Raw genomic sequence first — 23,368 nt, forward strand, 5'->3', positions numbered from 1 at the left:
TTTGTCTTAAATCTTTTATTGCTAATTATTTTCAGTTTTTATATTTTCTTTTTTCTGAATCAACAATGAATGCAATGTTTCTGCTCGGAGTCTTTGAAGAATATTACATAAACACTTGTCTTCAAATTTTTGCTTTTAAGAAAAAGATCATACAATTTAAAAGCCATGTGCTTGATTAGCTAGAGTGGGAAAAAAAAAATCTTCCCACGCCTTTGATCTAATCTTGTGACTACTATTTCTGTCAGGATATGTGGCTTAGTGATCAAAAGACTTGACATTATGTGTTCCAATTCCTTCAAAATCCTCAGTTCAAGTGCTTACCATTCCTTGGGCCAGAATTCTGGAACATTAGATTTTAAGACATTCTTCATGACTAATTTAAATCTAATATCACCTTTAACTAAATTTTCACTATTGGCTCCTTTAATGGATCCATCTTCATTAAATATCTGTGAAGATAAATATGAGGAAGTTACCACCCCTTTATTATTGACCTGACTTATGAAATTAAGCAGAATAACATTTATCAATCATTTGATTGAAAACGGTGAAAAACAGAAGCCATATTTTCTCAGTGTCATTACCAATCTCAAGAAAATCAAGGCTACAACAGGTCTTTCCTAGATTGTATTAAGAAATTAATGTAGCTGAATCACATCCTATTTAGTTTCCAGGTCAATATGAAAAGACGGTAATTTTTCTTTGAAACTTACAAGTACAATCTGCAAATACATAATTTTGAGAATAATTTAATATGTTGACTTCAAGATACAACTATATTCTATATAAGGTACAACTCTATATGTCAGTATTTTAAAGAAATGGATCCTTACAAGACCAAAATAACCCACAGGCCATGAGGTTGGTTTTTCCTTTTTTTTTTTTTTTGTTTAAACAAATATGCACCACGATGTTTCAACAAGACAAATGCCATGAATGTGAAAGCTGCAGTTTGCAATATACCACATTTAGAATCCAGCGAAGGTGAAACAGAGGTGGTAGTCATTCTAATTAAACAATCAGGTAACTTCACGACAAGCTGATTTGCAGCATCAAAAGTGTCCATTTAAGTTTCTTTTTTCTTGATGATCAGAGGGCCCACATTGTCTCCAGTCTCTTCGTTATGTTTTGTGTGAGCCCCATCACAGAATGGGAACTAGGAAGAGAAAGAATGAATGTGAAACATCTAATCTCAAAATCAGTATTATGCTCGGCAGAGTGGAAGGTGATGCTTAATTCATATAACATAAAGATTTTCTTGGCTATCTTATATAGGCTTTCTTAAACAGCATATGTAAACTACATATGCTACTTAGTAAGATGAAGAAATTGACTTGTGCATAATACACACATCATTTATTGAATTTCAGTGTGATTGTGATTGAGTGTTGAAGGCCTTTTTTATGTTTATATATTAGTTACATTCCTTTCTAGTGAACATGCCCATTGCCTATTTACCTCTAAGAATTTAAGTTCATTTATTTAAAATCAATTTGCGGCCAGGCGCGATGGCTCATGCCTGTAATCTCAACACTTTGGGAGGTTGAGGTGGGTGGATCATTTGAGGTCAAGAGTTCAAGACCAGCCTGGCCAACATGGTGAAACCCTGTCTCTACTAAAAATACAAAAATTAGCCAGGCACGGTGGCGAGTGCCCATAATCCCAGCTACTCAGGAGGCTGAGGCTTGAACCTGGGAGGGGAAGTTGCGGTGAGCCGAGATTGCGCCACTGCACTCCAGCCTTGGTCTCAAAAAACATAAAAATAAAAAATAAAAAATAAATCAACTGCATATTATTCCTTTGTTATTTTTGCAGCAGTCTTTCCCAAATCTTTTCATTTTGCTTATTTTTTCATATTCTCAATTTCTCCACTTTCATACAAATATGCCAATATCTCCCTTTTTAACATCATTCATGGAGACAGCTTTCTTCTAGAGATGTGACAAATACAAATTTCCATTCATTTTTGTGAATTCACATTTTAGATATAACTGATGTTTTGGTGTCCAGTGGGAGGGAAAGGGACAAAACTAAATTTCTAACATAGTGTTTTGCAGAGTGTGGTCCAAAGAAGCTGAATCCTGCAAGACACTCTGATTTGGTTTCATTCTGTGTTAAAAAAACATATCATATAGCCCATTTGAATCACACACACATTATTTTAATTTTGCTATAAAATACACAATTTTATCCCAGAGTTTCTCAAGGTGACTGGACTATGGACACTTTAAATTTTGATTTCTATTATCATAGTTTTCTGTAGAGCACACTTTGCAAACGCTGTTCTAAGATCCTGTTGCTTCAGCATTACTGGAGGCTATTGCTTCCCACATTATTACCTTTATTCGTAACTTTATCAAAATAAATTCTACATGTAAAAGCACCTATTTATAGGTTCTATGTTATGTTGATCGGCCTACTACGCTGGGATATTTGCATTTTAAACATTTCAGTGTTTTGTAGGGCTAGTTTTCCTTCATTGTTTCTTTTTCTTACCTTTTTTTTTTTTTTTTTTTTTTTGAAACAGAGTCTTGCTCTGTCGCCCAGGCTGGAATGCAGTGGCGCGATCTCGGCTCACTGCAAGCTCCGCCTCTTGGGTTCACGCCATTCTCCTGCCTCAGCCTCCTGAGTAGCTGGGACTACAGGCACCCGCCACCGCACCCGGCTAATTTTTTGTATTTTTAGTAGAGACGGGGTTTCACCGTGTTAGCCAGGATGGTCTCGATCTCCTGACCTCATGATCCGCCCGCCTCGGCCTCCCAAAGTGCTGGGATTACAGGCGTGAGCCACCGCGCCCGGCCTGTTAACTTTATTAAACTTTATCACTTTATTCCTCCAGATAAGCTTGAGAATGTTTTTTGCCAAGTTTTAATTTCTTTTGTAGTTTTCATCCTCAGATCTCATGTATATTCTGGTAAGATTATTTCTGTCATATTTTTAATCACTATTATAATTAAGTTATTTTCATATCTGAACATTCTTGCTATATAAAATCATTTTTAACAAGTATATCCTCTTGTAAAATGAAAAAATAAGAATTTAATAATATTTCATGTAACTCTTCAGGATTTTACACTTAGAAGGAATAATTATCAGTAATTTTTTTGTTTCTCTATATTTGTATCTTTTATTTCTATTTCATGTCAAATGACAAGAGCTAGCATCTTTGCATTAATCTTGGTGTTTTGAATGTATCTACACTCTAGAATCTAGAGTTTCACTGTTTAAGGTACACTGTTGCTTTGAAGAAGCCTATTTAGAAGAGTAAAGTAAGAGGATTCTTAGCCTTATGAGTAACAAGCACCTCATTACGTGCAGTGAAGGGAGCATAACAGATCTGTGAAACTTGACAATGATGGTATTTAATCTTAAACTTTGATATCCAAAAGGCTACTTGATGTTAAAGTAATCAAATTTTAATCTATCTGTAAATAATTGCAAGAGGCACTAAATTAGCTAAAAATTACAGAAAAACTCAAGGTATTGGCATATCTTATATTTCCAGATATAAATTCTATCCTGTCATAGAGGGCAGTGTAAATGTAATATATGTAAAGTTTATATTATTTCTTTTTTTGAGGTCAATAAGATGTGGTACACAGTATATTCATATAAGAAACAAGCCTTGATGCAAAAACATAAAGTCAAGCTTTCAGTTTTTTCTTGGCATGGATGAGGAAAGAGGCGATAAAAATTAAACTAAAATGTATCCCACAGCAAAGTACAGCATTTCAAAGTGACATGTTTAATAAACAAACACAGATGATTTTACAGTGAGCATAAAAGTTTACATTGTAAAGACTCTTTTTATAAATAGCACACACAAAACACTTCACTGTAAATTAAATCCATGCAGGCTACATTTCTGAAAAATGAAATATTTCTAAATAACTTACTGAAATGGCATGTTTAACTTTTATTTTTTTAATCTTATGTTGAAAATATTAGAAACTAACATTTTCTCAAATTATTTTCCTCCATATACAGAATAGGAGAGAAATCTATAGAAAAATATACAAAGAAAATCTTACAAAATATTAAGAAAGTCATATATCAAAAGTGAGAATACATTTTTTCTCCTCACCCAATTCTGCCTAAAAACTGAAATTAGCCTGTTGCTTCATATTCTTAAAAGCAAATAAATATTTCTTTAAAAAGCAATTAGTAGTTTATCCTGGTTATTTGTTAATAAACTTTCATGCGATTAAAGTGTATAAAGCTTTTATGCCTTTATAATGCAAACTAGGTGTTAAAAATAATTTTGTGCAGAGACATATTTTTTAATGGTACTTTTTATATCACTTAACCCTAGGAATTACTGCCTTGTGTGTCTTGCTTTATTTCTGATCTATGCAGGAGAAAGATAATATGTGGTGGGTATACAGTTTTTTTTTTTTTAAGAGATTAAATTAGATTGCACAGTGGTGCAATCGCAGCTTACTGAAGCCTCAATCTCCCAGGCTCAAGGGATCCTTCCATCTCAGCCTCCTGAGTAGCTAGGACTATAGGTGCATGCCATCACACTCAACTAATTTCTACATTTTTTTGTGGAGACAAGGTTTCACTACATTGGCCGTTACATTCTCAAAGTGTTGGAATTACAGGCCTAAGCGACTGTGTCTGGCATTATATACTTTCAAATACAATGTAGGAAGTACAGTAATTTTTACATTAAATAATGTACAAAAATATGAGAATTTTATTAACTCATTAAACATTTTGAAATTTGTTAAATTGTTTTAAATTATGAAAAAAACACACAAAGAATATTAAATTCAGTTCATGTAGTATTGATACTTAATTTTTTCTAAGATGTCAGTGTTTGTTTATTAACAAATCCTGGAAAAAGTCTGTAAATCAAATTTCCTTTATGTCCAGAAAACATCCTTTTATGTTTGTTAATCCAATTTGAACACTACAAATCCCAAATATCTTTAAAAGTGGGGGAAGAAAGGGTTAGAAGAAGTTGGAATAAAGCTTTTAGTAGAAAAAACAATGGAGGTCCTTGCTCTCCACCTGGAAAGCTAGCAATGCTATATGGATCTTCATAAAAACACAACATTTCTTTTTAATGGCCCCACATCTCAAGTTATGCCTCTGTTTTAATAAATGCTCCTCTTTGACTTATCTCTTCCACCTGAAACAATTTTCTTTTAAAGACTATCTTCCTTCTCTGAACTTCATACTTTGTATTAGAGTTTTGATTTTCTGTCCCAAGGAAGTTGCCTGGCACCATTTTGGCTCATTACCATAAACTGTCCAGAAAAATATGCTTGTTTTGGTTGAGAACGAAAACGAAGTAATGAGATTTTTGAGACTAACCTAGAGATTATGACATTTTATACCATTCTTATGTACCTATTTCAATAAACCTAAGACAGTAGCTATAACATGAAAATGTGCAAAGATAAATTAAGATTTTTATAAGACTGTCTTTATGTGGATTGGTCAAGGAATGTCACCAACATTCAGAATTATCGTTTTTATGAAGAAAGACTCAGTAAAACGCACTTCTAAGCCATTAACAGGATGGAGGATTTCTCTTTTTCCCCCAACACCCCCCGCCAAAAAAAACCACCCAGGATCAAGCCTACTACCAACGACAAAACAAAAGTATCACAACTCAAATCTTACACTGTAAATGAAAGAAAATGAGTCTAAATATGTCCAGTTGCATTTCATTTCAATTTCAGTTCAGCTCCTGATGTTAACTGGTAAGACTTTCCTCTCTTTCTTCTTAGTCTGTATTCTTTTGCTGTCCTTGTTTGAACTGCCTCCTAGGTGGCCGTCATACAACTCAGCAAGTGATGTAACCAACCTGAAGTTGCAGGGAAAGGAACCTAGCAATACTACATCCCATACCCTTCCCTCTTACATCAGAGTCCTTTCATCTTCTTGTTTCGAAAGTAAGACTATCTCTTCCTTTTTAAGGCTGAGTTTCACATCTGTGCTGTTACTCTCATTTCCTTCCACCCTTTGTCAAGATACCACTGACTCAAATAGTATCTTTCCCTGTAGTCACTTTAATCATTTCCTCTATACTGGCTCCTTTCATTCTCACTTCAAATATGGATAGCCCTTTTGTGAAATACAATTGGCCCCATCTGTATCTGTGGGTTCCACATCCATGGATGCAACCAACTGCTGATAGAAAATACTCGCTAAAATAATTGTATGGGTACTGAGCATGTACACTTTTTTCCTTGCCATTATTCTCTAAACAATACAGTATAACAACTATTTACATAGCATTCACACTGTATTAGGTATTATTTGTAATCGAGAGATGATGTAATAATTTAAAGTATACAGGATTACGTGCATAGCTTATAGGCAAATACTGTCATTTTAAATCAGGGGCTTGAGCATTCTCAGATTTTGGTATCCATGGGAGGTCCTGGAACCAATCCATGGACACCGAGGGAAGCCTGTACTATAAAATAAACCAATTTCTGGGCCGGACACAGTGGATGACACCTGCAATCCCAGCACTCTGGGAGGCCAAGGCGGGTGGATCACTTGAGGTCAGGAGTTTAAGACCAGCCTGGCCAACATGGTGAAACCCTGTCTCTACTAAGAATACAAAAATTAGCCGGGCATGGTTGTGCATGCCTGTAATCATGGCTACTCAGGAGGTTGAAACATGAGAATTGCTTGAACCCAGAAGGTGGAGGTTGCAGTGAGCTGAGATCACGCCACTGTACTCCAGCCTGGGTGACAGAGTGAGACTCTGTCTCAAGAAAAAGAAAAAAAAAAGCCAAGCCAATTTCTGAAACATCAGATGACATACCAATGCTGGCAAGAGAAGCACTGGACAAAAGGGAGGGATATGTTTTTAAAAAACGTAATTTCTGCACATTACTAAGAAATCTGATTCATTAGGGTTGGGAAACCTGCTCAAAATGTTACAGACACACAACAGGTTACTAGTGACTGCACCTTAAGAATGAATTAGATTTGAAATTTGTATCGCATATAACATTTTTTCCATTGGTAAAATGATGTTTAAATTTTGTTATAAATACAACTGGTTTGTATGAGGGAAAAATTACTGACTATAAACTCAATGTAGCCACTTAATCAAAGGTATTAATTAGTCTTTGTGAACTGGCGTTTACGTGTGTGACTTGGCACCTGTGTGATAACCTTAGAACCACAGGAATGTGGGGAGTTTCCAAAAGTGTCTGAAGAATAACAACATTTGTTAACTTGGGTAATATTCAAAGCAAACTGTTAATTGATTAATGCAGGAATAAGTGCCCAAGATGCAATGAAAATTCAGAACTGACAAATTCAAGACACAAAGAGGATCACTAAACAGCATAAAAGATAAGACAGAGGGGGAAAAAAAGGCATGAGAAAACTGGAAATAAAATGACTGGTCTCATTCCCTCTCTTAGTCCTCTCTCAGTCCACCTACAGGAAATGGCAGTCCCTGGCCTAACCATCTGGAAACTCTAAATTGTAAAATGAAAGAATAATCCTGGAATGTTTTGAATTATAAAGTCTAATAAACATTTACACCACTAGTTTGTGTCCATTGGTGATTCTTCCTGAAATATTTGAGATCTTAGTTCATGAAAGCCCATATTTAGTTTATTGGATTCTTTGCCCTCTGGGAAAACCCAATCAAAGCAAACACCCTTTACTTGATCTCAAAGCCAAGCTATAGTGTTCACTCAAGCAATTATGTTACTTTTCTTTCCATTCACTGTTGCATCTATGGAAAATATGACATAAGACTTCTGTCGTTTCTTTATTAGTTAATTTGCACTTTAACTCACATGGACATAGCTTCTATTCTAATTACTCTGCTGAAATGACACCAAAATGGCAATTGCTTAATCTAATAGTCTTGTCTATTCATGTAGCTGTCTTTGCACAGGCCAATGTTCAGTACCAGATCTTTGAAACTTTTCCCTCTTCTACTTTGAAGCTATGATATTTTTAGTTTTATTCTAACCTCTCTGGCCCATTCCATCTCCTTAAATGGCTCTTGTCCCCCTTCCAAAATGCAGAAAATTCCCCAAGATTTCATATTTAGCCCTTGATTTTTATCCATATCAAAGATCAGTTGCATTCCTACACTTGACTCATCAGTTTTGCTGATCTCTATCTCCAACCCCGATGTCTCACATTTCATGTTGTCTGCTGTGCATTTCCATTCAACTATCATCTCAAATTCGCTCTCTGAAACAGAACTCCTTATTGCTGTCCTGGAAAATTTGCCTTTTACCTCGAATCTCTTATTTCTGTTAATGGCATAACCCTCTTCTAATCCTACATGCTTAGATCCTTCAATGAGCTTTAGTTTTTCTCCCCTAGTCTTTCACACAGAAGTCAGTGCATTTGGCTGATCCTTTCCCCGAAATCTTTTATGTCTCTGATCATTTGTCTCCATTTCCATAGCTAGCACCCCAGTAAAAGTATCATAACTCTATGTTTGAAACCCCTGTCAAGGAGCTCCCCATGTCTGGAGTCACAGACTCCTCACACTGGTCCTCAAGATTCTCCTCAGTTTAGATTTATTCCTTGGGGAAGGGCAGTACAAGAACCAGACTAGATTCTTTATTCATTTCACCTTTGTTCACAAGTCCTTTCTTGCAGATTTTGAGAGTCTCCAATATATGCAGTTTATTCAAATGCTACCAATTTTTCTCAGAGCAATTTAACTCCCAAGTATATGACTATGCTTTCCCAGAAGATGTGATTTTTTTTAATTAAGAAAAAACAAAAACAAACAAAAAACAGAGACTGGGTCTCACCATGTTGCCCAGGCTGGTACTGAACTCCTGGCCTCAAGTGATCCTCCTGCCTTGGCTTCTCAAAGTATTAGCATTACAGGTGTGAGCCACTGCACCCAGCCTCATGGTGTAATTTCTTCCTTTTAGCTTCCATTTATTTAGACCACTTACACTACATGTACTATATACATCTGTGACATCTGCTGTTTTACTCTTTAATGTTTCTCATGCATGCATATATAGTAGATAGTAAATGAACTACTGAAGATCACTAAGGAACTATAAAACTCCAACTTAGAAATTCCAAATTTCTAGATTACTTTATTATTTTCTAGTAACCCCACTAGTACTTATCAACAATTTCAAATTCCAAATGAATAGTGCTCTTCATAATTTGTTGTAATGAGACTATTAATTTTTGGTTTATATTCAATATATTCATCAAGGAGTTTTTGAACAAAATGGCATAATCTAAGTACTTTATCACTGGATTTATTGGGAGAAAGGAGTGAAATATGCTTTCTAGTATGGGTTGAGTAAGCCTTATCTGAAATACTTGGTCATAAAAAATGAAAAGAAATGCTTGGGACTTTTCATAAAAATGAAAAGAAAATCTGAAATCCAAAATGTTTTGGATTTCAGATTTTTTCAACTTTTGAAATGTTTGCATATACATAATGAGGTTATCTTGGGGATGGGATCCAAGCCCAAACACAAAATTTACTTATGTTTTATATATACCTTATACACGTAGCCTGAAAGTAATTTTATACAATATTTTACATAGTTTTGTGAATGAAACAGTTTGTATACAATGAACCATCAGAAAGCAAAGGTGTCACCATCTTAGTCACACATGTGGACTATCTGTGGTTATCTTGCATCACCATCATTCCCGACTATGAATTTATATGCTACTGATAAGCAATCATTTTCTTGCATGTATTCACATGTCAGTACTTAACAGTAAAAAACATAACATACCATTAATTCAGTTAACAAAAAGAGTTCTCTGGGAAATTAAGCAGCATAATAGCACCACCAGAATACCTACATCAGCAGCTGGGGGGGCCTTTTTTTCCCTTTGGGTCACTGACTTAACTGTGTCCTCTGCGTCTGTGTTTTGACTTCAACCGGTGAACTGTCACATGAGTTCAGGTATGGAATTTTCCACTTGTGGTGTCATGTCAGTGTTCAAAATATTTCAAATTTTTGAGCATTTCAGATTTCAAATTTTTGGATTAGAGATGCTCAACCTGTACCTAGTATGTGGCTTCTTCCATATTTGTGACAAGTTTTTTGCAAAAATGACCCTCCACTATGGGAAGAGATCCCCAACATAACGTGCTTTCAAAAACAGATACATCATTTTTATTGATTTTTTTGGGGGCCCTTTAACATTATTTTTTTCATTGTATTTTATTTTATTTTTTGAGACAGGGTCTCATTCTGTCGCTGGAACGCAGTGTGATGCAATCACAGCTAACTGCAGCCTCAACCTCCTGGGCTCAAGTGATCTTCCTGCTTCAGCTTCCTGAATAGCTGGGACTACAGGTGCATGCCATCATGCCTGGCTTTTTTTTTTTTTCAACAGATGGTCTTACTATGTTGCCCAGGCTGCTCTTGAACTAATGGGCTCAAGTGATCTGCCTCAACCACCCAAAGTGCTGGGATTACAGGTGTGAGACACCACGCTGTGCTGAAATCCATTTTATTTGAATGCTAAGAGTGGCAGTACAGTGTTTATACCATATTTCTCACAACACACCAGAAATCCTAAAGTCATTCGGTGTACAAATCCTTTTGAGATGCTCGAGACAGTATTTTATCAACTGTGGATCACTAGCTGCCATCATGTCTAAAACCTGCAGGTTTCATAGATGACACCTCCAAAAGGGACTTGATAAAATACAATTCTCATATAAGAAAACAAGATTTTAGGATCCTATATTGTTAGATATTTAACTAGAGGAGTTGCAGCTGAAAGAAGGTATAGGACATTTACCAGATAAGTTTTTACGGGTGATTTTAAAGAAGTTTCTTTTCAAATTTCTAACACTTGTCTTAGTATCTGGTGCTTGAAAGCTCAAAAAAATTTTTTACTTTTTCTGCTTCTCTTTGTGATTAGGCTGTACACTTCACTTTCTGGGACACTGGAAGCTAAGAAATCCTAAGAGCAAATTAAAGGGATTTTCTTCTTTTCTTTGGCCAAGAATATGGTTAAATCTGCCTGAACTCGATGAGGGTACAACGTAATTCTACTGCATATTGGTTAGATATTTTAGAAAATATATTCCTTTAAGAGCATATGGAAGGCAAAGAAGAATAGGATTCATTAAAAAAAAAAAAAAAGAAAGAAAAAGTGATATTATAACAGGTCACACGTGGTGGCTCACACCTGTAATCCCAGCTACTCGGTGGCTGAGGCACAAGAATCACTTGAACCGGGAGGTGGAGGTTGCAGTGAGCTGAGATCACACCACTGCACTCCAGCCTGGATGACAGAGCAAGACTCTGTCTCAACAACAACAAAAAAGGGATATCATAACAATATCTGGTGAACAAGTCTGACAGAATAATTTAAAAAGAAATATAACATTAAAAATGGTACTGTATGAAGGAATTGCTTTCCTCACCTTTTTGGACCTCCAACAACGGCAGTACACAGCTTTATCTCCCAAATCCTCCATGTCAAAAGCATGTACTATCTTGGGGTTGTCTTTCTGGATGTGAAGGTTTATCATAGCTTTATTTCGATGATCTTTAACATAAAATCTTTTGTAAGCTAGATAACCAATTGCAGCTGTCCCAGCAGCAATGGTAACTGCTGCGATCCATTCAACTAGAGCAGGGAAGGAAAACAAATAATTATCAAAACCAAAATATACACCAATAATATCACATGCATGTCAGAAAATCCAGTTTTTGAGTATTAAGCATCCTAATAGTCCAAGGTTTTTAATGTTAACAAAATGACCAGAAAACACTGGTATAATAGTCCTTTGTTATGACTTTCCCTGGCCCTTATTGAAGCAATTGTGTATTTTCTACTGAGTGATGATAGCTACATTAAGTAGAAGAAACTTAAAATTATTATTTTAGAGCTGGAGTAAAAAAACCCAAAGCCCAATAATCATTTAAAAAGTGTTTATAAGTAGATTTTAAATAACATGTGAACTTGCAGGTAACTATTGCTTAAAAAAAAAAAAAAAGCCCCGAAACATAAAAATTCAGATTACAAATAACATTTTGTCATGTTAACAAAATGACTCCTTTGAGTTTATTTAAATAGTAAGATCCCTTAGTGATTTTTAAATTATTTAATTTACCAAAACTCAATTGCAACTATCACAGAAAGCTGTAAGAGAAACGATACCCAAAGAAACAGATAAACAAAACAAAACCACCCTTAATGTTAATTTTCAAAGGAATATATGTAGCAGGATTCCAGGTTTCAAAGTCATTCTTCATTCAGAAGTCCTTTTTTTAAAATTTCAAAGTGTTTTCTCATTAAAATAAAAATCAGAATGTACTAACTTCATATTTTGTAGAAAACATGATTAATATAAGTATAGTTATATTCTAATTTAATAAATTCTAAATATATTTTAATTTTCTATAAAATTTATTTTAAATTTAATGGCATTATTCTGCTTTCTAATAATAAAAAAACTGACTAACAAGCCATCTAGTTATTCTTTTCAAGCAGCTTTTCAAGTCTTTAGAAACCCAAGGACTTAACAACTACCCCAGCTCCAGGCAATGTTGGAGAGAAGAAAGTTCTGCAAAATCTGGTTAGCCTCAGTCTCAGAGGAGAGTTGTCTATTCCCAGCATGGAGTGGGCTGCAGGAAGAAGTTGAACAGGGGTCAGGATAAACACACTGGACTCCTTCCCAGCACTTCCTGAGTCAGATCTTCAGTGTTTGAAACAAGTTCCCAGACTATCAAATAAAACCCTAGACAGACAAGTACAAAAAAAACACATTCCAAGGCCAAATAAAAACACATAATGAATAATTAGTTGTATAGTTTACTTGCACTATTGAGTCAAATTTCTTATTTCACCATACCTAATAGTACCTTACATAAAACTGGAGCTTAATCTTCTAAAACTGTAATATAAAGGATCATTCTCAGTCTCTTGTATCTTGGTCTTCTTTTCTAGTTTACTGAATAATTTAGACTTTATCTAACTTATTCCTGCATTTTGCTCATCTCGTAAGAGAGCATAATTTCTGCCTCTTCCGGTTTATCCTCACTTTCTAATTAACGTGTTCCTTGGATTTTATTTTCAATCACGGTAGCATTTTTCTTAACAAATTAATTTATACTGTTTTCCTTCCCATAGCATTATCATTCTTTCTTGCTATAATTCCCTAATAAACATTAACGTTTTGTCTTTCCCAGGTCCTGCATGACTGAGAAGACAAGTTAATATATCACCTGACAGCTTCAAACCTTTGGCCTCATCAGAAGACATTTTTTAAGTAGGTACACATTATGTGTAGATTTATCTCCAACTTTAGTGCTGCTTCATGGTATTACCCTGTGGTTATTCCAAGCAGGTCTACAATTTTGCCATGACTTCTGGCTAGATTCATGATCTTCCTTTCTAATGTTATTTACCATGGAACTTTCTTGAGAAAACATTTCCTATGCCAGGAGCTGTAGCAATCCACTTCTTAGCTAATGGAAAGCCACTCTGAATAGCTAATGTACCTATCACAAAATGGGCGAAAACGCTGCTTTGCATAGTATATGCACCACAACATTTGCTGAACATCATCTTTAGTACAAACTTAAAGGGGGGCAATATCCCAAAAGACTAAAATAACGCAACTTCCTTAATGCTGTCGATTTTAGTTACACTTTACTTCTTAGGTGAATTATAAAGTACTTCATAACATATTTGCTTGATGGCACCTGCATATTGCAAACAGTCCTGAGATCCAAAGAACTACAATTGGTTAGTATTGGTTAATTTGTTTCATGACCTAAAAAGAGAATACTATAGGAATTTCTACATGAAACTCATCATGATAAGTGAAAATAATCTCTCCTAGTCATTAAATCCCATTCTTCTTGCATTCTTTTTTCTCATGTAATTTGCCAACTGCACCCACAGGTCACTTTTTTTTTTAAGCTTTACCTCCCTTGGATTTTGTGATGGTGGGAGAGAGGACAGCATAACTGACATGGAAAAGGGGTAACACCAAAGGCATCATTGAAAGAAATGGAAACTGATTCCAGATACCCAAGACTAGCTGCCCCATGGGGAATCAAAACACACACTTTGTGCTCTACCCCCTAACCCCTAGCAAGGGCCACTTATGACCCTATGCCAATGTCACAGTACCATGTGTTCGAGGAAAATAGCTTTGTATTTGCTCTAAGGTCTTGAGAAAACAATTTCCATTTCTTTTTTTTTTTCCCTTCCCAAATTCTAATTCTGTAATCTCATTAGGGACAAATGCAACAGTTCCCAGAAGTTAAAAAAAAAAAAAAAAAAAAAAAAAGTTGCTATTTTATCACTTCATGAGTGTAACCTGAATCATCAGTCTTTTCTAGCAAAAAGCTGTGGATGCCACTGGCAACTCTAAAGGAGAAGGAAACTATACAGAGATAGACAAAAATGATGACAGGTCCAAAAATCAACAATTAGGATAAAGAAAGAACTGAAGACCTGAGAAATTGAACAAATAAAAATAGCAACATCCAATAATCCTTGATAAATGGGTATATGCCTATTAAGAATTGTCATAATCTCAGAAGCAACAAGGAACTTTACTGAGACCCAATTCTTTTTTCTTTTTTTTTTGAGATGGAGTCTTGCTCTGTCGCCCAAGCTGGAGTGCAATGGCACAATCTCAGCTCACTGCAACCTCTGCTCCTGGGTTCAAGCAATTCTCCTGCCTCAGCCTCCCAAGTAGCTGGGATTACAGGTGCCCACCACCACACCTGGCTAATTTTTGTATTTTTAGTAGAGATGGGGTTTCACCATGTTGGCCAGGCCGGTCTTGAACTCCTGACCTCAGGTGATCCGCCTGCCTCGGCCTCCCAAAGTGCTGGGATTACAGGCATGAGCCACCATGACCAGCCCTCGCTTTTCTTTTCTATAGACATTTCTCAAGGACAGTTAATTCCTGTAGTTAGGTCAAACCCCACCCTACCAGACCTTGGGTAATCATGCTTTATATCTACACAAATACCATTAAAGATCACAAATGTAGAGAAAGGTAACATTTCCAATAATTTCTAAATAATCCTCCCATTTGCTTATTCTTCCATTGGAGTACTATTGTATAATCTTTGGTTTTCTCTTTAAAATTATTCAGAGAGAGAGAAAACATGGACTTGTTCCCAAACTCATCAGCCTTGTATATAACCCAATCTTCGGCTTTTTTTTTTTTCTTTTACTGTGACCATTATTTTGCTTTAACTTAGAAATCTCTCTCGGCTTCTTTTACCTTAGCCCCTTTTCTGCTCTAAACTGCCCTCTCCAGCCCACCATCAACTGCCATAGAATCATAATGTTTCTCCTCTTCTATCAGGAGAGGGGGAGGGGAGCTGTGCTTAAACCCTTCCCTCCCTTAGATCTCCCATAGGCTGGCAGGCCATGACTGGTAATTTTTTTTTTCTCAAGGCCTGGCATATAAGTGATATTCAATAATGTTGGTTGAGTCAAAAGAAATAATGGATGACTAATTTAAATTTGCAATTCCTATGTGCAATTTTTCTATCCTTACACTGCATTGCTCTTATACTAAATGACTTATCTTTACCTTCTTCTTAACCTGCTGTATCAGGGTGTGGAATTTACTCCCTGATACATATATTAAAAACAAACAAACAAAAAACTTCAGGTATATATAAGAAGCTATGTTTTAAAAAAACTTTATTATGGACCATTTCAGACACACACAGGGAATACTATAATGAACCCCATTTACCCTCAATTAGCTCTAACAACCATCAATTTGGCCAATCTATAGCTCCAAACTCCCCCCTTATTTTTCTTTCTTTTTTTTGAGATGGAGTCTCGCACTGCTGCCCAGGCTGGAGTGCAGTGGCGCAATCTCAGCTCACCACAACCTCTGCCTCCTGGGTTCAAGCAATTCTCGTGCCTCAGCCTCCCAAGTAGCTGGGACTACAGGTGCGTGCCACCATGCCTGGCTAATTTTTTGTATTTTTAGTAGAGACAGGGGTTTCACCATGTTGCCCAGGCTGGTCTCGAACTCCTGACCTCATGATCTGCCCGCCTTGGCCTCCCAAAGTGCTGAGATTACAGGCGTGAGCCACCGCGCCCAGCCCTCTTATTTTTCATTTATTGTTTATAACTTACAGGAGCTATCCCTTTTATTTTCAGTATGATCCATACCTTTCTTTTCAGACAAAAACCCTTAAATAGTGACTTTAAATGACTTAGTGAATTTAGTGAACCAAAACAATATTTTCCTATGTTGTGGTTAAATGAATTAGAAAATTAGTTTCAATAAAATACACAAGAATATAAAAGAGAATAAGAATTTATGAAATGCAATTTTGGTTACAAGCATTGTAACGATCAGGGTTTGGGAAAGATAATGAAGTACAAGATGAACAGACAAATCCCTATGTTGCAACTTGAGGGTAAAGTAAAAAAAAAAAAGTGATTTCAGGGGGAAGGCAGGTTAAGGAAGGCCTTTCAAAGTTACCTGGTATAGTTGGCTTTTTTTTTTTTTTTTTTAAAGATGAGGGTGAATTATGAGTGACTTAAGGCTGAAGAAAATCTTTATGAGGCGCTAAATATTTACGAACAACAGGTATCACTGAGGCAAAGATTTAAGCAAAAGAAAACGGCATCTGGAGGACATGGAGAGAGAACAGCCTAAGAGTTAACATCTTGCTTGCAAATAGAAGAGAAAGGGTTAAGGGTGAGAGTGATCAATGAGTGCTAGAGTTATCAAGGAGCAGGATGATGTTCAGAAAGGTCATCTATTTGGATATGAGGAGGAATCATAAGAGACTGGACGAGTAGGCAGTGAAGGCCACTTAGTACTACAAAATATAATAAACTAATGGTCTTATCGACCATACTGGTATCAAGAGCTATCTCAATGATCAGGATCTCAAGAGTATTTCAGTTCCAATCATTCATTCTCACTGCCTCTGCCTGATTCCAGTCCTGGCCTGATTCCCGTTAAATTTTTTTTTACAAACTACCTTTTATTTTTCTTCTGATGATGAACAAGAGTTCTGCATATACGTACACACTTTATATTTAACATATATTTATATAGTGCTTACCACTGTCACATATCATTCTAAACCCTTTATAATTACAAATTCATTTAATTGAGAAGAGACATGATATCTTTCCCCCAATTAAAAGATCTAAATTGATTTTCAATCTGTAGGAATAAATTTGGTTTAAAGTTTGAGAAGAGAACCAAACTTGTGTGTGATCTAAACATTAAAAGTTAAATCCCCTCGACATTCTCTTTCCCTACCTTGCCTACCTACTACTATATTGAGGAGGAAAGTGTTGGTAGAAGAGATTTACAAAGGCTTTGGGCCTCTCCCTACAGTCCTCATGACAACTTGCATGCTTTTTGGCGAAATAAAAAAGTAGTCATGGCAAGGTGTGGTGTCTCACATATGTAATCTCAGCACTTTGGGAAGCCAGGGGACCAAGGAGAAAGGATGGCTTGGGCCCAGAAGTTCAAGGTTGCAGTGAGCTATGATCACAACACTGCACTCCAGCTTGGGCCACTGAGTAAGACTCTGTCTCAAAAAATAATCACTCCTCCTAACAAAGTTGAATACTTCCAGTTGAAGCCAATAACCTGCTTCAGTGATTTCCTATTCCTTAGGCAATGGAAAATGATTGGGAAAGTTGCCTTTGAATTCCCCTATGGTTAGACTTGAAAAACAAAACAAAACAAAAAACCTTGTCTTGTCTAAAAAAGAAATCCTGCAGACTAGCCTGCAGATAGTGGTAAGTCCTAAGGGGTTCACCTGTTTCACATTTCAATAATATGCAACCTAAATAGAGTTTAGTGTTCATGTACACAAAATGATCCCGTATTTTAAACACACACTGTGGAATCTTTTGGTCCACCTCAAACATGTGCAGTCTTCCTGTAAAATTAAAAATATCAGCGGCATAAGTCACATGAACATCTCATTTCACAAGTCTTAATCCCAAGAGAATATACTTTTTTAAAAAACAAAAACAAAAATCACACCCTATTTTAAATGCACCAAGCTGCCTCTATTAAAAAAAGTCTCAAGATGAGTATCCTTTAATATAATTTTTGCAAATAATAATCTCTATATCATTAGTAACTTCGAAATGTCATGGAATATCACCCTTAGCCAGGTAAATTTTGTCAACAGAAGTGGAACTCTCCAATTTTTGGAAACTACCTATTAAAAAATTAGGGCTCAAGTTAGTAGGGACTTTTTATTACCTGGCACTACAGATGTTCAATATTTACTGAACGTATTTTTAATTAACCTCTAGACAGTCTCTTTGCCTTTACTCAAAACCTTGCGAAGTGGCGTTTTATAGAGGGGCAAAGATCACATATATTGTGTGTCTGGTACACAGTATTATATTAACAATTATAACATCACCAAGAATGGTTATAAAGTGAAACTCCACATTAAATGACTGCTTATAAAGTCTCTTAATTTTATTATAACGGGACTTTCTGCGAAATACTGTTTCCAAACGCTAGGTACTAGCACAGGGGAAAGAAGACTCAGAAAGCTGAAGGTTCAACGAACGCGGTTTTCAATCCTTTATCCTGGACTACTGCCACCGAGTGTCAGATGCCAGAGGAATAATAAAAAACCGGGAAAACTGAGAACCTCGGATTGCGTTTCATCCTTTAAAAAAAAAAATCTGCAAAACTAAGATGTGATTAGTCACGCAATGCTTCGGGATTGCAGGAAATCGACGTTGTGGCCCGACGCTGACTGAAACATGAGAAGGGCAAACAGGTTTGCTGTTGTATTCTCCCACCTTTCCTTCTTTTCCAGGCTATGTGACTTAAGGACATGAAAGCGTCTTAGGGGAGAACAAGAAAAGCTAGCGGCGCGGTCATTAGGTGTTAGGGTTTGGCTAGCTGGGGTAAACGTGGACTCTGGTCCGGCATGGCCCCAAACCATCAATCCATCCCTGACCTCGCCCCCTTTCGCTGTCCGGCCCGGAGCCCGCAGCCGGGCCGAGCGCTTGCCCTTCTGCATCTCAAGGTTATAGGACCGGCGGGCGCGTAGGGCAGTGGTAAAACAACCCCGTCGAACTGCGGGCGCGGCAACCGCTAAGCCTCACCAGCCTCACCCGCTCCCAGGCCCCACTTCACCTCGTACGCTGGAACTGGAAGTCAGACTCATGGCGCCGTCGCTTGCAAGGCGTGTGCACTAGGATACCGAGCTCAAACGGGTTCGCGCGGCCGGCGAGAGTAAAGGTGCCAGCGGCGTACTAAAGCACCGACTCCGCGCTGCTACCGCGCAGGCGCCGCGGCGGGTCGTAAGCACGTGTGTGAGCTCGACCCTGGTAGGTGCTGAGCATGCGTGGAGCTGTCCTGGGCCTTAAGGAAGTCTGGACTCCGGATTTTGACAGCTACGGGAGGGGGGATGAGGAAAAGACTTAGGTAGCAACAGAGTTTGCGCAACGCCGAGGGGCGGGGCCCTGAAGCCGAGGGGCAGGGCCCTGGGATTAGGGAATCCAGGCCAGATTTTACGTCTCTTCCAGGTGTGTGGGCTTCTGGGGGCAGAAACAGGTGTTAATAGATACCTAAGATTTGACCCCAGTTTTTCTTGCTCGGGGCTTGTGACGATTTACCTTCAAGGCCAGGTCCAGCTTTTATATAACATGCCAGTGGCGGACATACAGGAATCAGTGACTGAGTCCCATTCCAGAACCTCGCGTAGCTACCGGTGTCCATCCCTTTCTGCTTTTGATATAATTATCTACTCAGGACCTTGGAACCTGCACTATCTTAAAGGTCGAGTGGGAGAGAGAAGAAACTTGCTCCTTTCTTTAAAAAAATGTTCACTTAAAAAAATTAGAAGTTTTCTCTGTCTTCTGCGGTCTGAAATTCGTGTCGGTTCCAATTTTATTTTATTCTTATATGTTTTATTTTTTGGTAAGAGCGGTTTACAGACAGCAATCCAGGGAGGGGGGCTGAGATTAACTCGAAGGGTATTTTGAAGGCGCATCTCTAATAAGCTGCCTGCTTTTACTTCTGTTGTTTTCGTGCGGGGTGGGAGTTGGAGGGAGTTGAGTGCAGTTAGGGGTGGCCTTTAGAGCCACCCTTGGCGATGCTAGTGCCTTCCAATTCTTGCCGGACTGCTCCGCACACTTAGAAGTCCCTGGCTTCTCTGAGCTGACGCGCTGAGAAGCGTGTTGAATGAATGAGGCCACAGCAGCACGCGTGACTTCGAAATGCCCGCGGGGTGGGGGTGAGAAGAAACAGGGGTGCGCTCGCCCCATCCCTGTCGCCGTCGCCAGGTCCCGGCAGCCCGGCGCGCCCGCACCGCTGACTGGGGGGGCCGGAATCCCGTCGGACGGCCTCTGGGCATGCTCAGTAGCGGCGGCAGCGGCGGTGCGGGCGGCGGTGACGCGCGCGCGGCAGCTGAGGGGACTGGAGGACGGCGGGAGGGGGCGGGGGCGCAGGAGGTGGGGCCGCCGTCGCCGTCAGGGCCCCAGGGAGCGCGGGGCGCCGCTGCTGCTGCTCTTCGGCTCGGTTCTGTCTACCGGGCAGCGCCGGGGCCGGCGGCTGCGGCGGCAGAGGAACAGGAGCCGGGAGCCGCGTTCCGCCGTGAGTTGGGCAGAGGAGCGCCCGCGCCCCGGCGGCGTCATGGGCCCCCTCCCCGCGCCTCAGAGGGCACCAGCCGCGGGAACCCCCGGGCCTCCTCGCGCCCGAGCCTGAGCGACCCTCGGGTTCTCCGGCGCCCCCTCCCTCGCCCTATTTTTTTTCCTACTCTCGCTGCCGCTACCGCTTCTGCTCTCCGTTATGGCAACAGAGCCACCATCCCCCCTCCGGGTCGAGGCGCCGGGCCCCCCAGAAATGCGGACCTCACCGGCGATCGAGTCCACCCCTGAGGGCACCCCGCAGCCGGCGGGCGGCAGACTCCGCTTCCTCAACGGCTGCGTGCCCCTCTCGCATCAGGTGGCCGGACACATGTACGGGAAGGACAAAGTGGGTAAGTGGGGGTGGCATAGGGCTCGCCGCTCCCCTTCCGCCTGTGCGAGCCCCCTCTCAGCGGAGGCAGCCTGGCGCTCCCGGGCCTGCCTGGACGCCCCCCTGGTGTGCACGCCAAATCCCTGGCCTCTTCCGCTGTCCCCCGAAGCCTCGCCACTCGAGCAGAAGGGGCTCGGAAAGTGGGACAATTCCTAGGGTGTGGGTCGTCAGGCTTGCAGCACGGGTGGCAGGGAGAGGCGTGTCTGGTCTCACCCACCCCCCAGGGAGGTTGGGTGTTGATTGGAGACGGCGTTGTTAGTGAAAATAAGGAACTTCATTTTTACTGGACGGGGAAGTAAATTCTCCCTTGAGCACAAGGTCTGTTTATTATAGGCGAGTAGCTATTGCAAAAGAAAAGGAATGAAATGCAGATGATGCTAATCTAGTACTTCTCTGCTGGGTGCAGCTGCATAGCTGGAGGGGAAGAAAAACACTGGGCTTTTTTAGGGGGAGGTGAGAAGGGAAGAAAGCTTGTCCGTGATTTTTCCCTGTCCCTTGAGGAGGTTTTTCTGGCGTCTCCTTGATTTCTCTGGGAGGCGTGTTTCCAGTAGTGCAGAAACTCGGATTCCTGGTAGGAAATTCACACGCATATTGTACCAGAATGATACACAAAATGTTCAGCTATTCTTGTTCGTTTTATAAGGCTGTATCATGGCCACTGTAATACATTTTCTGAGTTCACAAGTTTAAAGCCTATCTCAGTTTAGGAACTCTAATTCATCTAGTTTACCCGTAGTGGTTCCCTGGGCCATGATTACTGGGGTAATCTGATGGATGAGTATGTGAGTATTGTGGATCTTTGACCCGGAAGAGCCACTAGAGACAATTTAGTTTATGCCGGTAAAACGATTCGGGTTTAGGTTGCTAATACTGACATTTTTAGACGAGGTGACTAAGGCCAACCCTGGTTAAGAATGACGTGCCTGAAGTCACGTTACAATATGTTAAGAATTGTGAAACCAAGAGTTCTTCCTTGGAGTACTGTATTTTTTCACCATGTATTGTGTTTGCTGAAACAACTCAAGGCTTTTAGAAAATGGATAAGTGTTAATTTGAGTATATGCTATTTCTCAAAGCGACATTTTCCACTACTTTTATTTTTACCTACTTTGTTTGTGTGCCTTTCTCCCCACTGAATTGTGAATTCCTAGATGTTAGAGAGAGAATCTGTATTCTCATAGCCTTGTGCACGGACTGGGAATCAGTAACACTCAGGAAATGTTGAATGGTGAAAATTGACAGTTGTTTTAGTATACCGAGGTAAAGAAACAACGTCCTCAAGGTGCTCAGCATAGACATTTCCTCCTGTGTACCAGTGTCTTGTAATGAGAATTTGAGAGTACTCATGGGGTTTCTGTTAATAGAGGAATGCCTATTGATTTATATTAATACATTGTGATTTTAATATTCCTAATAATATTCTAGATGCCTGAAAAAGTAAATGTTTCCCTAAAGGTCCCTAGAGATTGACTTATATGCAAAGGAGAATAGATTTTAAAAATCTCAACATAAAAACAATCTAAATAATTGTCACTTAAGAGTGTAACCACTGCTTATTACAGTATGTAATAGTGATCCCATTCAGAGTGATTGCAAATAGTGGCTGAAAAGTTAATTTGTCACCCAAATTGCCTAATTAATGGAAAAGTTTAGATTCTAGAGGTAGTAGTCCTTAATTTTAATATGGCATTCAATGTAAGATAAACTTTTTTTGCAATTTCATAAGGGTCTTTTGAGTAGGGACAGTCTTTGTGTCACCATAGTAGAATGGCTTAAACATACTGTGCTAGCAACCTAATAAATATTTGTTGAATTTAATTCTCAGTTAGTTATACAATCCTGACTGTATTGTTAAGTAAAAGGATACTTGACTGATGATATATTCCCTATTTGTAAAATGGATAAGATGGTCACTAATTCAAAGTTCAACAGTTTTATTATGTTTCTCCACTGTCATAAGTCATGTACAGTTTACATCATTTAGATCATGCTTTGGTCTGTCAACTGAAATAATTCTCAGGATAAGCTTTGTTAAGGACGTTATGTTGGTATTTGTTTTGTTTTTAAATTTGTGTTACTATCAGTAAGTAACCAGAAATGTTCCATTTAGAATTATTTTACCTATTTCCAAAAAGGAGTTGTTGGCTTTGTTAGTTTAAAAATTAAACTCATGGAACTTGATAGAACAAAGGTGCTTGAACAGAAAAATAGATCTTGTTATATATGCTAAGTAACAAGCATATATTAGTAGTTCAGACATCCGTTGTATTTTATGTTCTTCACTGAAACCATAGTTCATCAAAATACATTTACATCTTAGTTCTAAGAATACAAAGTATTTTGTTTTTTAAACTGTAAAAATTGTATAGTACACGGATCTTTTAGGAAAAA

General features: G+C 38.7%; 2 protein-coding genes across 4 annotated transcripts in view; one reads left to right on the plus strand and one right to left on the minus strand.

Annotated features, from left to right (window-relative positions):
* Window positions 1-733: 733 nt before the first annotated feature.
* CISD1 (CDGSH iron sulfur domain 1) lies at window positions 734-19,492 on the minus strand. 2 transcript variants are annotated; one of them, XM_055353928.2, is made up of 4 exons: window positions 15,212-15,552; window positions 12,493-12,587; window positions 11,381-11,586; window positions 734-1,156 (listed from the first exon to the last, which is right to left on the minus strand). In XM_055353928.2, the coding sequence occupies exons 1-4, from the start codon at window positions 15,271-15,273 to the stop codon at window positions 1,067-1,069; spliced, it is 453 nt and encodes a 150-aa protein (XP_055209903.2). In that variant the 5' UTR covers window positions 15,274-15,552; the 3' UTR covers window positions 734-1,066. The 2 variants fall into 2 exon arrangements, with proteins under 2 accessions (XP_055209903.2, XP_004049484.1); XM_004049436.5 differs by lacking the exons at window positions 12,493-12,587; window positions 15,212-15,552 and adding an exon at window positions 19,094-19,492.
* Window positions 19,493-20,398: 906 nt separating this feature from the next.
* Window positions 20,399-23,368, plus strand: part of IPMK (inositol polyphosphate multikinase) — a 79,865-nt gene continuing 76,895 nt past the window's right edge. Inside the window, exon 1 of one of the 2 annotated variants that reach the window (XM_019034311.4) lies at window positions 20,399-20,939. In XM_019034311.4, the coding sequence (XP_018889856.2) occupies window positions 20,750-20,939 (190 nt within the window). In that variant the 5' untranslated portion in view covers window positions 20,399-20,749. The remainder of the gene's footprint in view (window positions 20,940-23,368) is intronic. The other variant, XM_031015696.3, reaches the window with a different exon arrangement.

Source organism: Gorilla gorilla, chromosome 8 (assembly GCF_029281585.2).
Source record: "Gorilla gorilla gorilla isolate KB3781 chromosome 8, NHGRI_mGorGor1-v2.1_pri, whole genome shotgun sequence".
Taxonomy (NCBI): domain Eukaryota; kingdom Metazoa; phylum Chordata; class Mammalia; order Primates; family Hominidae; genus Gorilla; species Gorilla gorilla.

What these genes read in the sequence shown, in the direction of transcription:
- CISD1 (XM_055353928.2), bottom strand. Translation starts at nt 15,273, where the DNA reads ATGATTCTATGGCAGTTGATGGTGGGCTGGAGAGGGCAGTTTAGAGCA. An exon ending in CAACATTGCCTGGAGCTGGG is followed by an intron (nt 11,587 to 12,492) that starts GTAGTTGTTAAG and finishes TCCCTGCTCTAG; the next exon opens with TTGAATGGATCGCAGCAGTT. An exon ending in GTTGTTGGAGGTCCAAAAAG is followed by an intron (nt 1,157 to 11,380) that starts GTGAGGAAAGCA and finishes TTCTCTTCCTAG; the next exon opens with TTCCCATTCTGTGATGGGGC.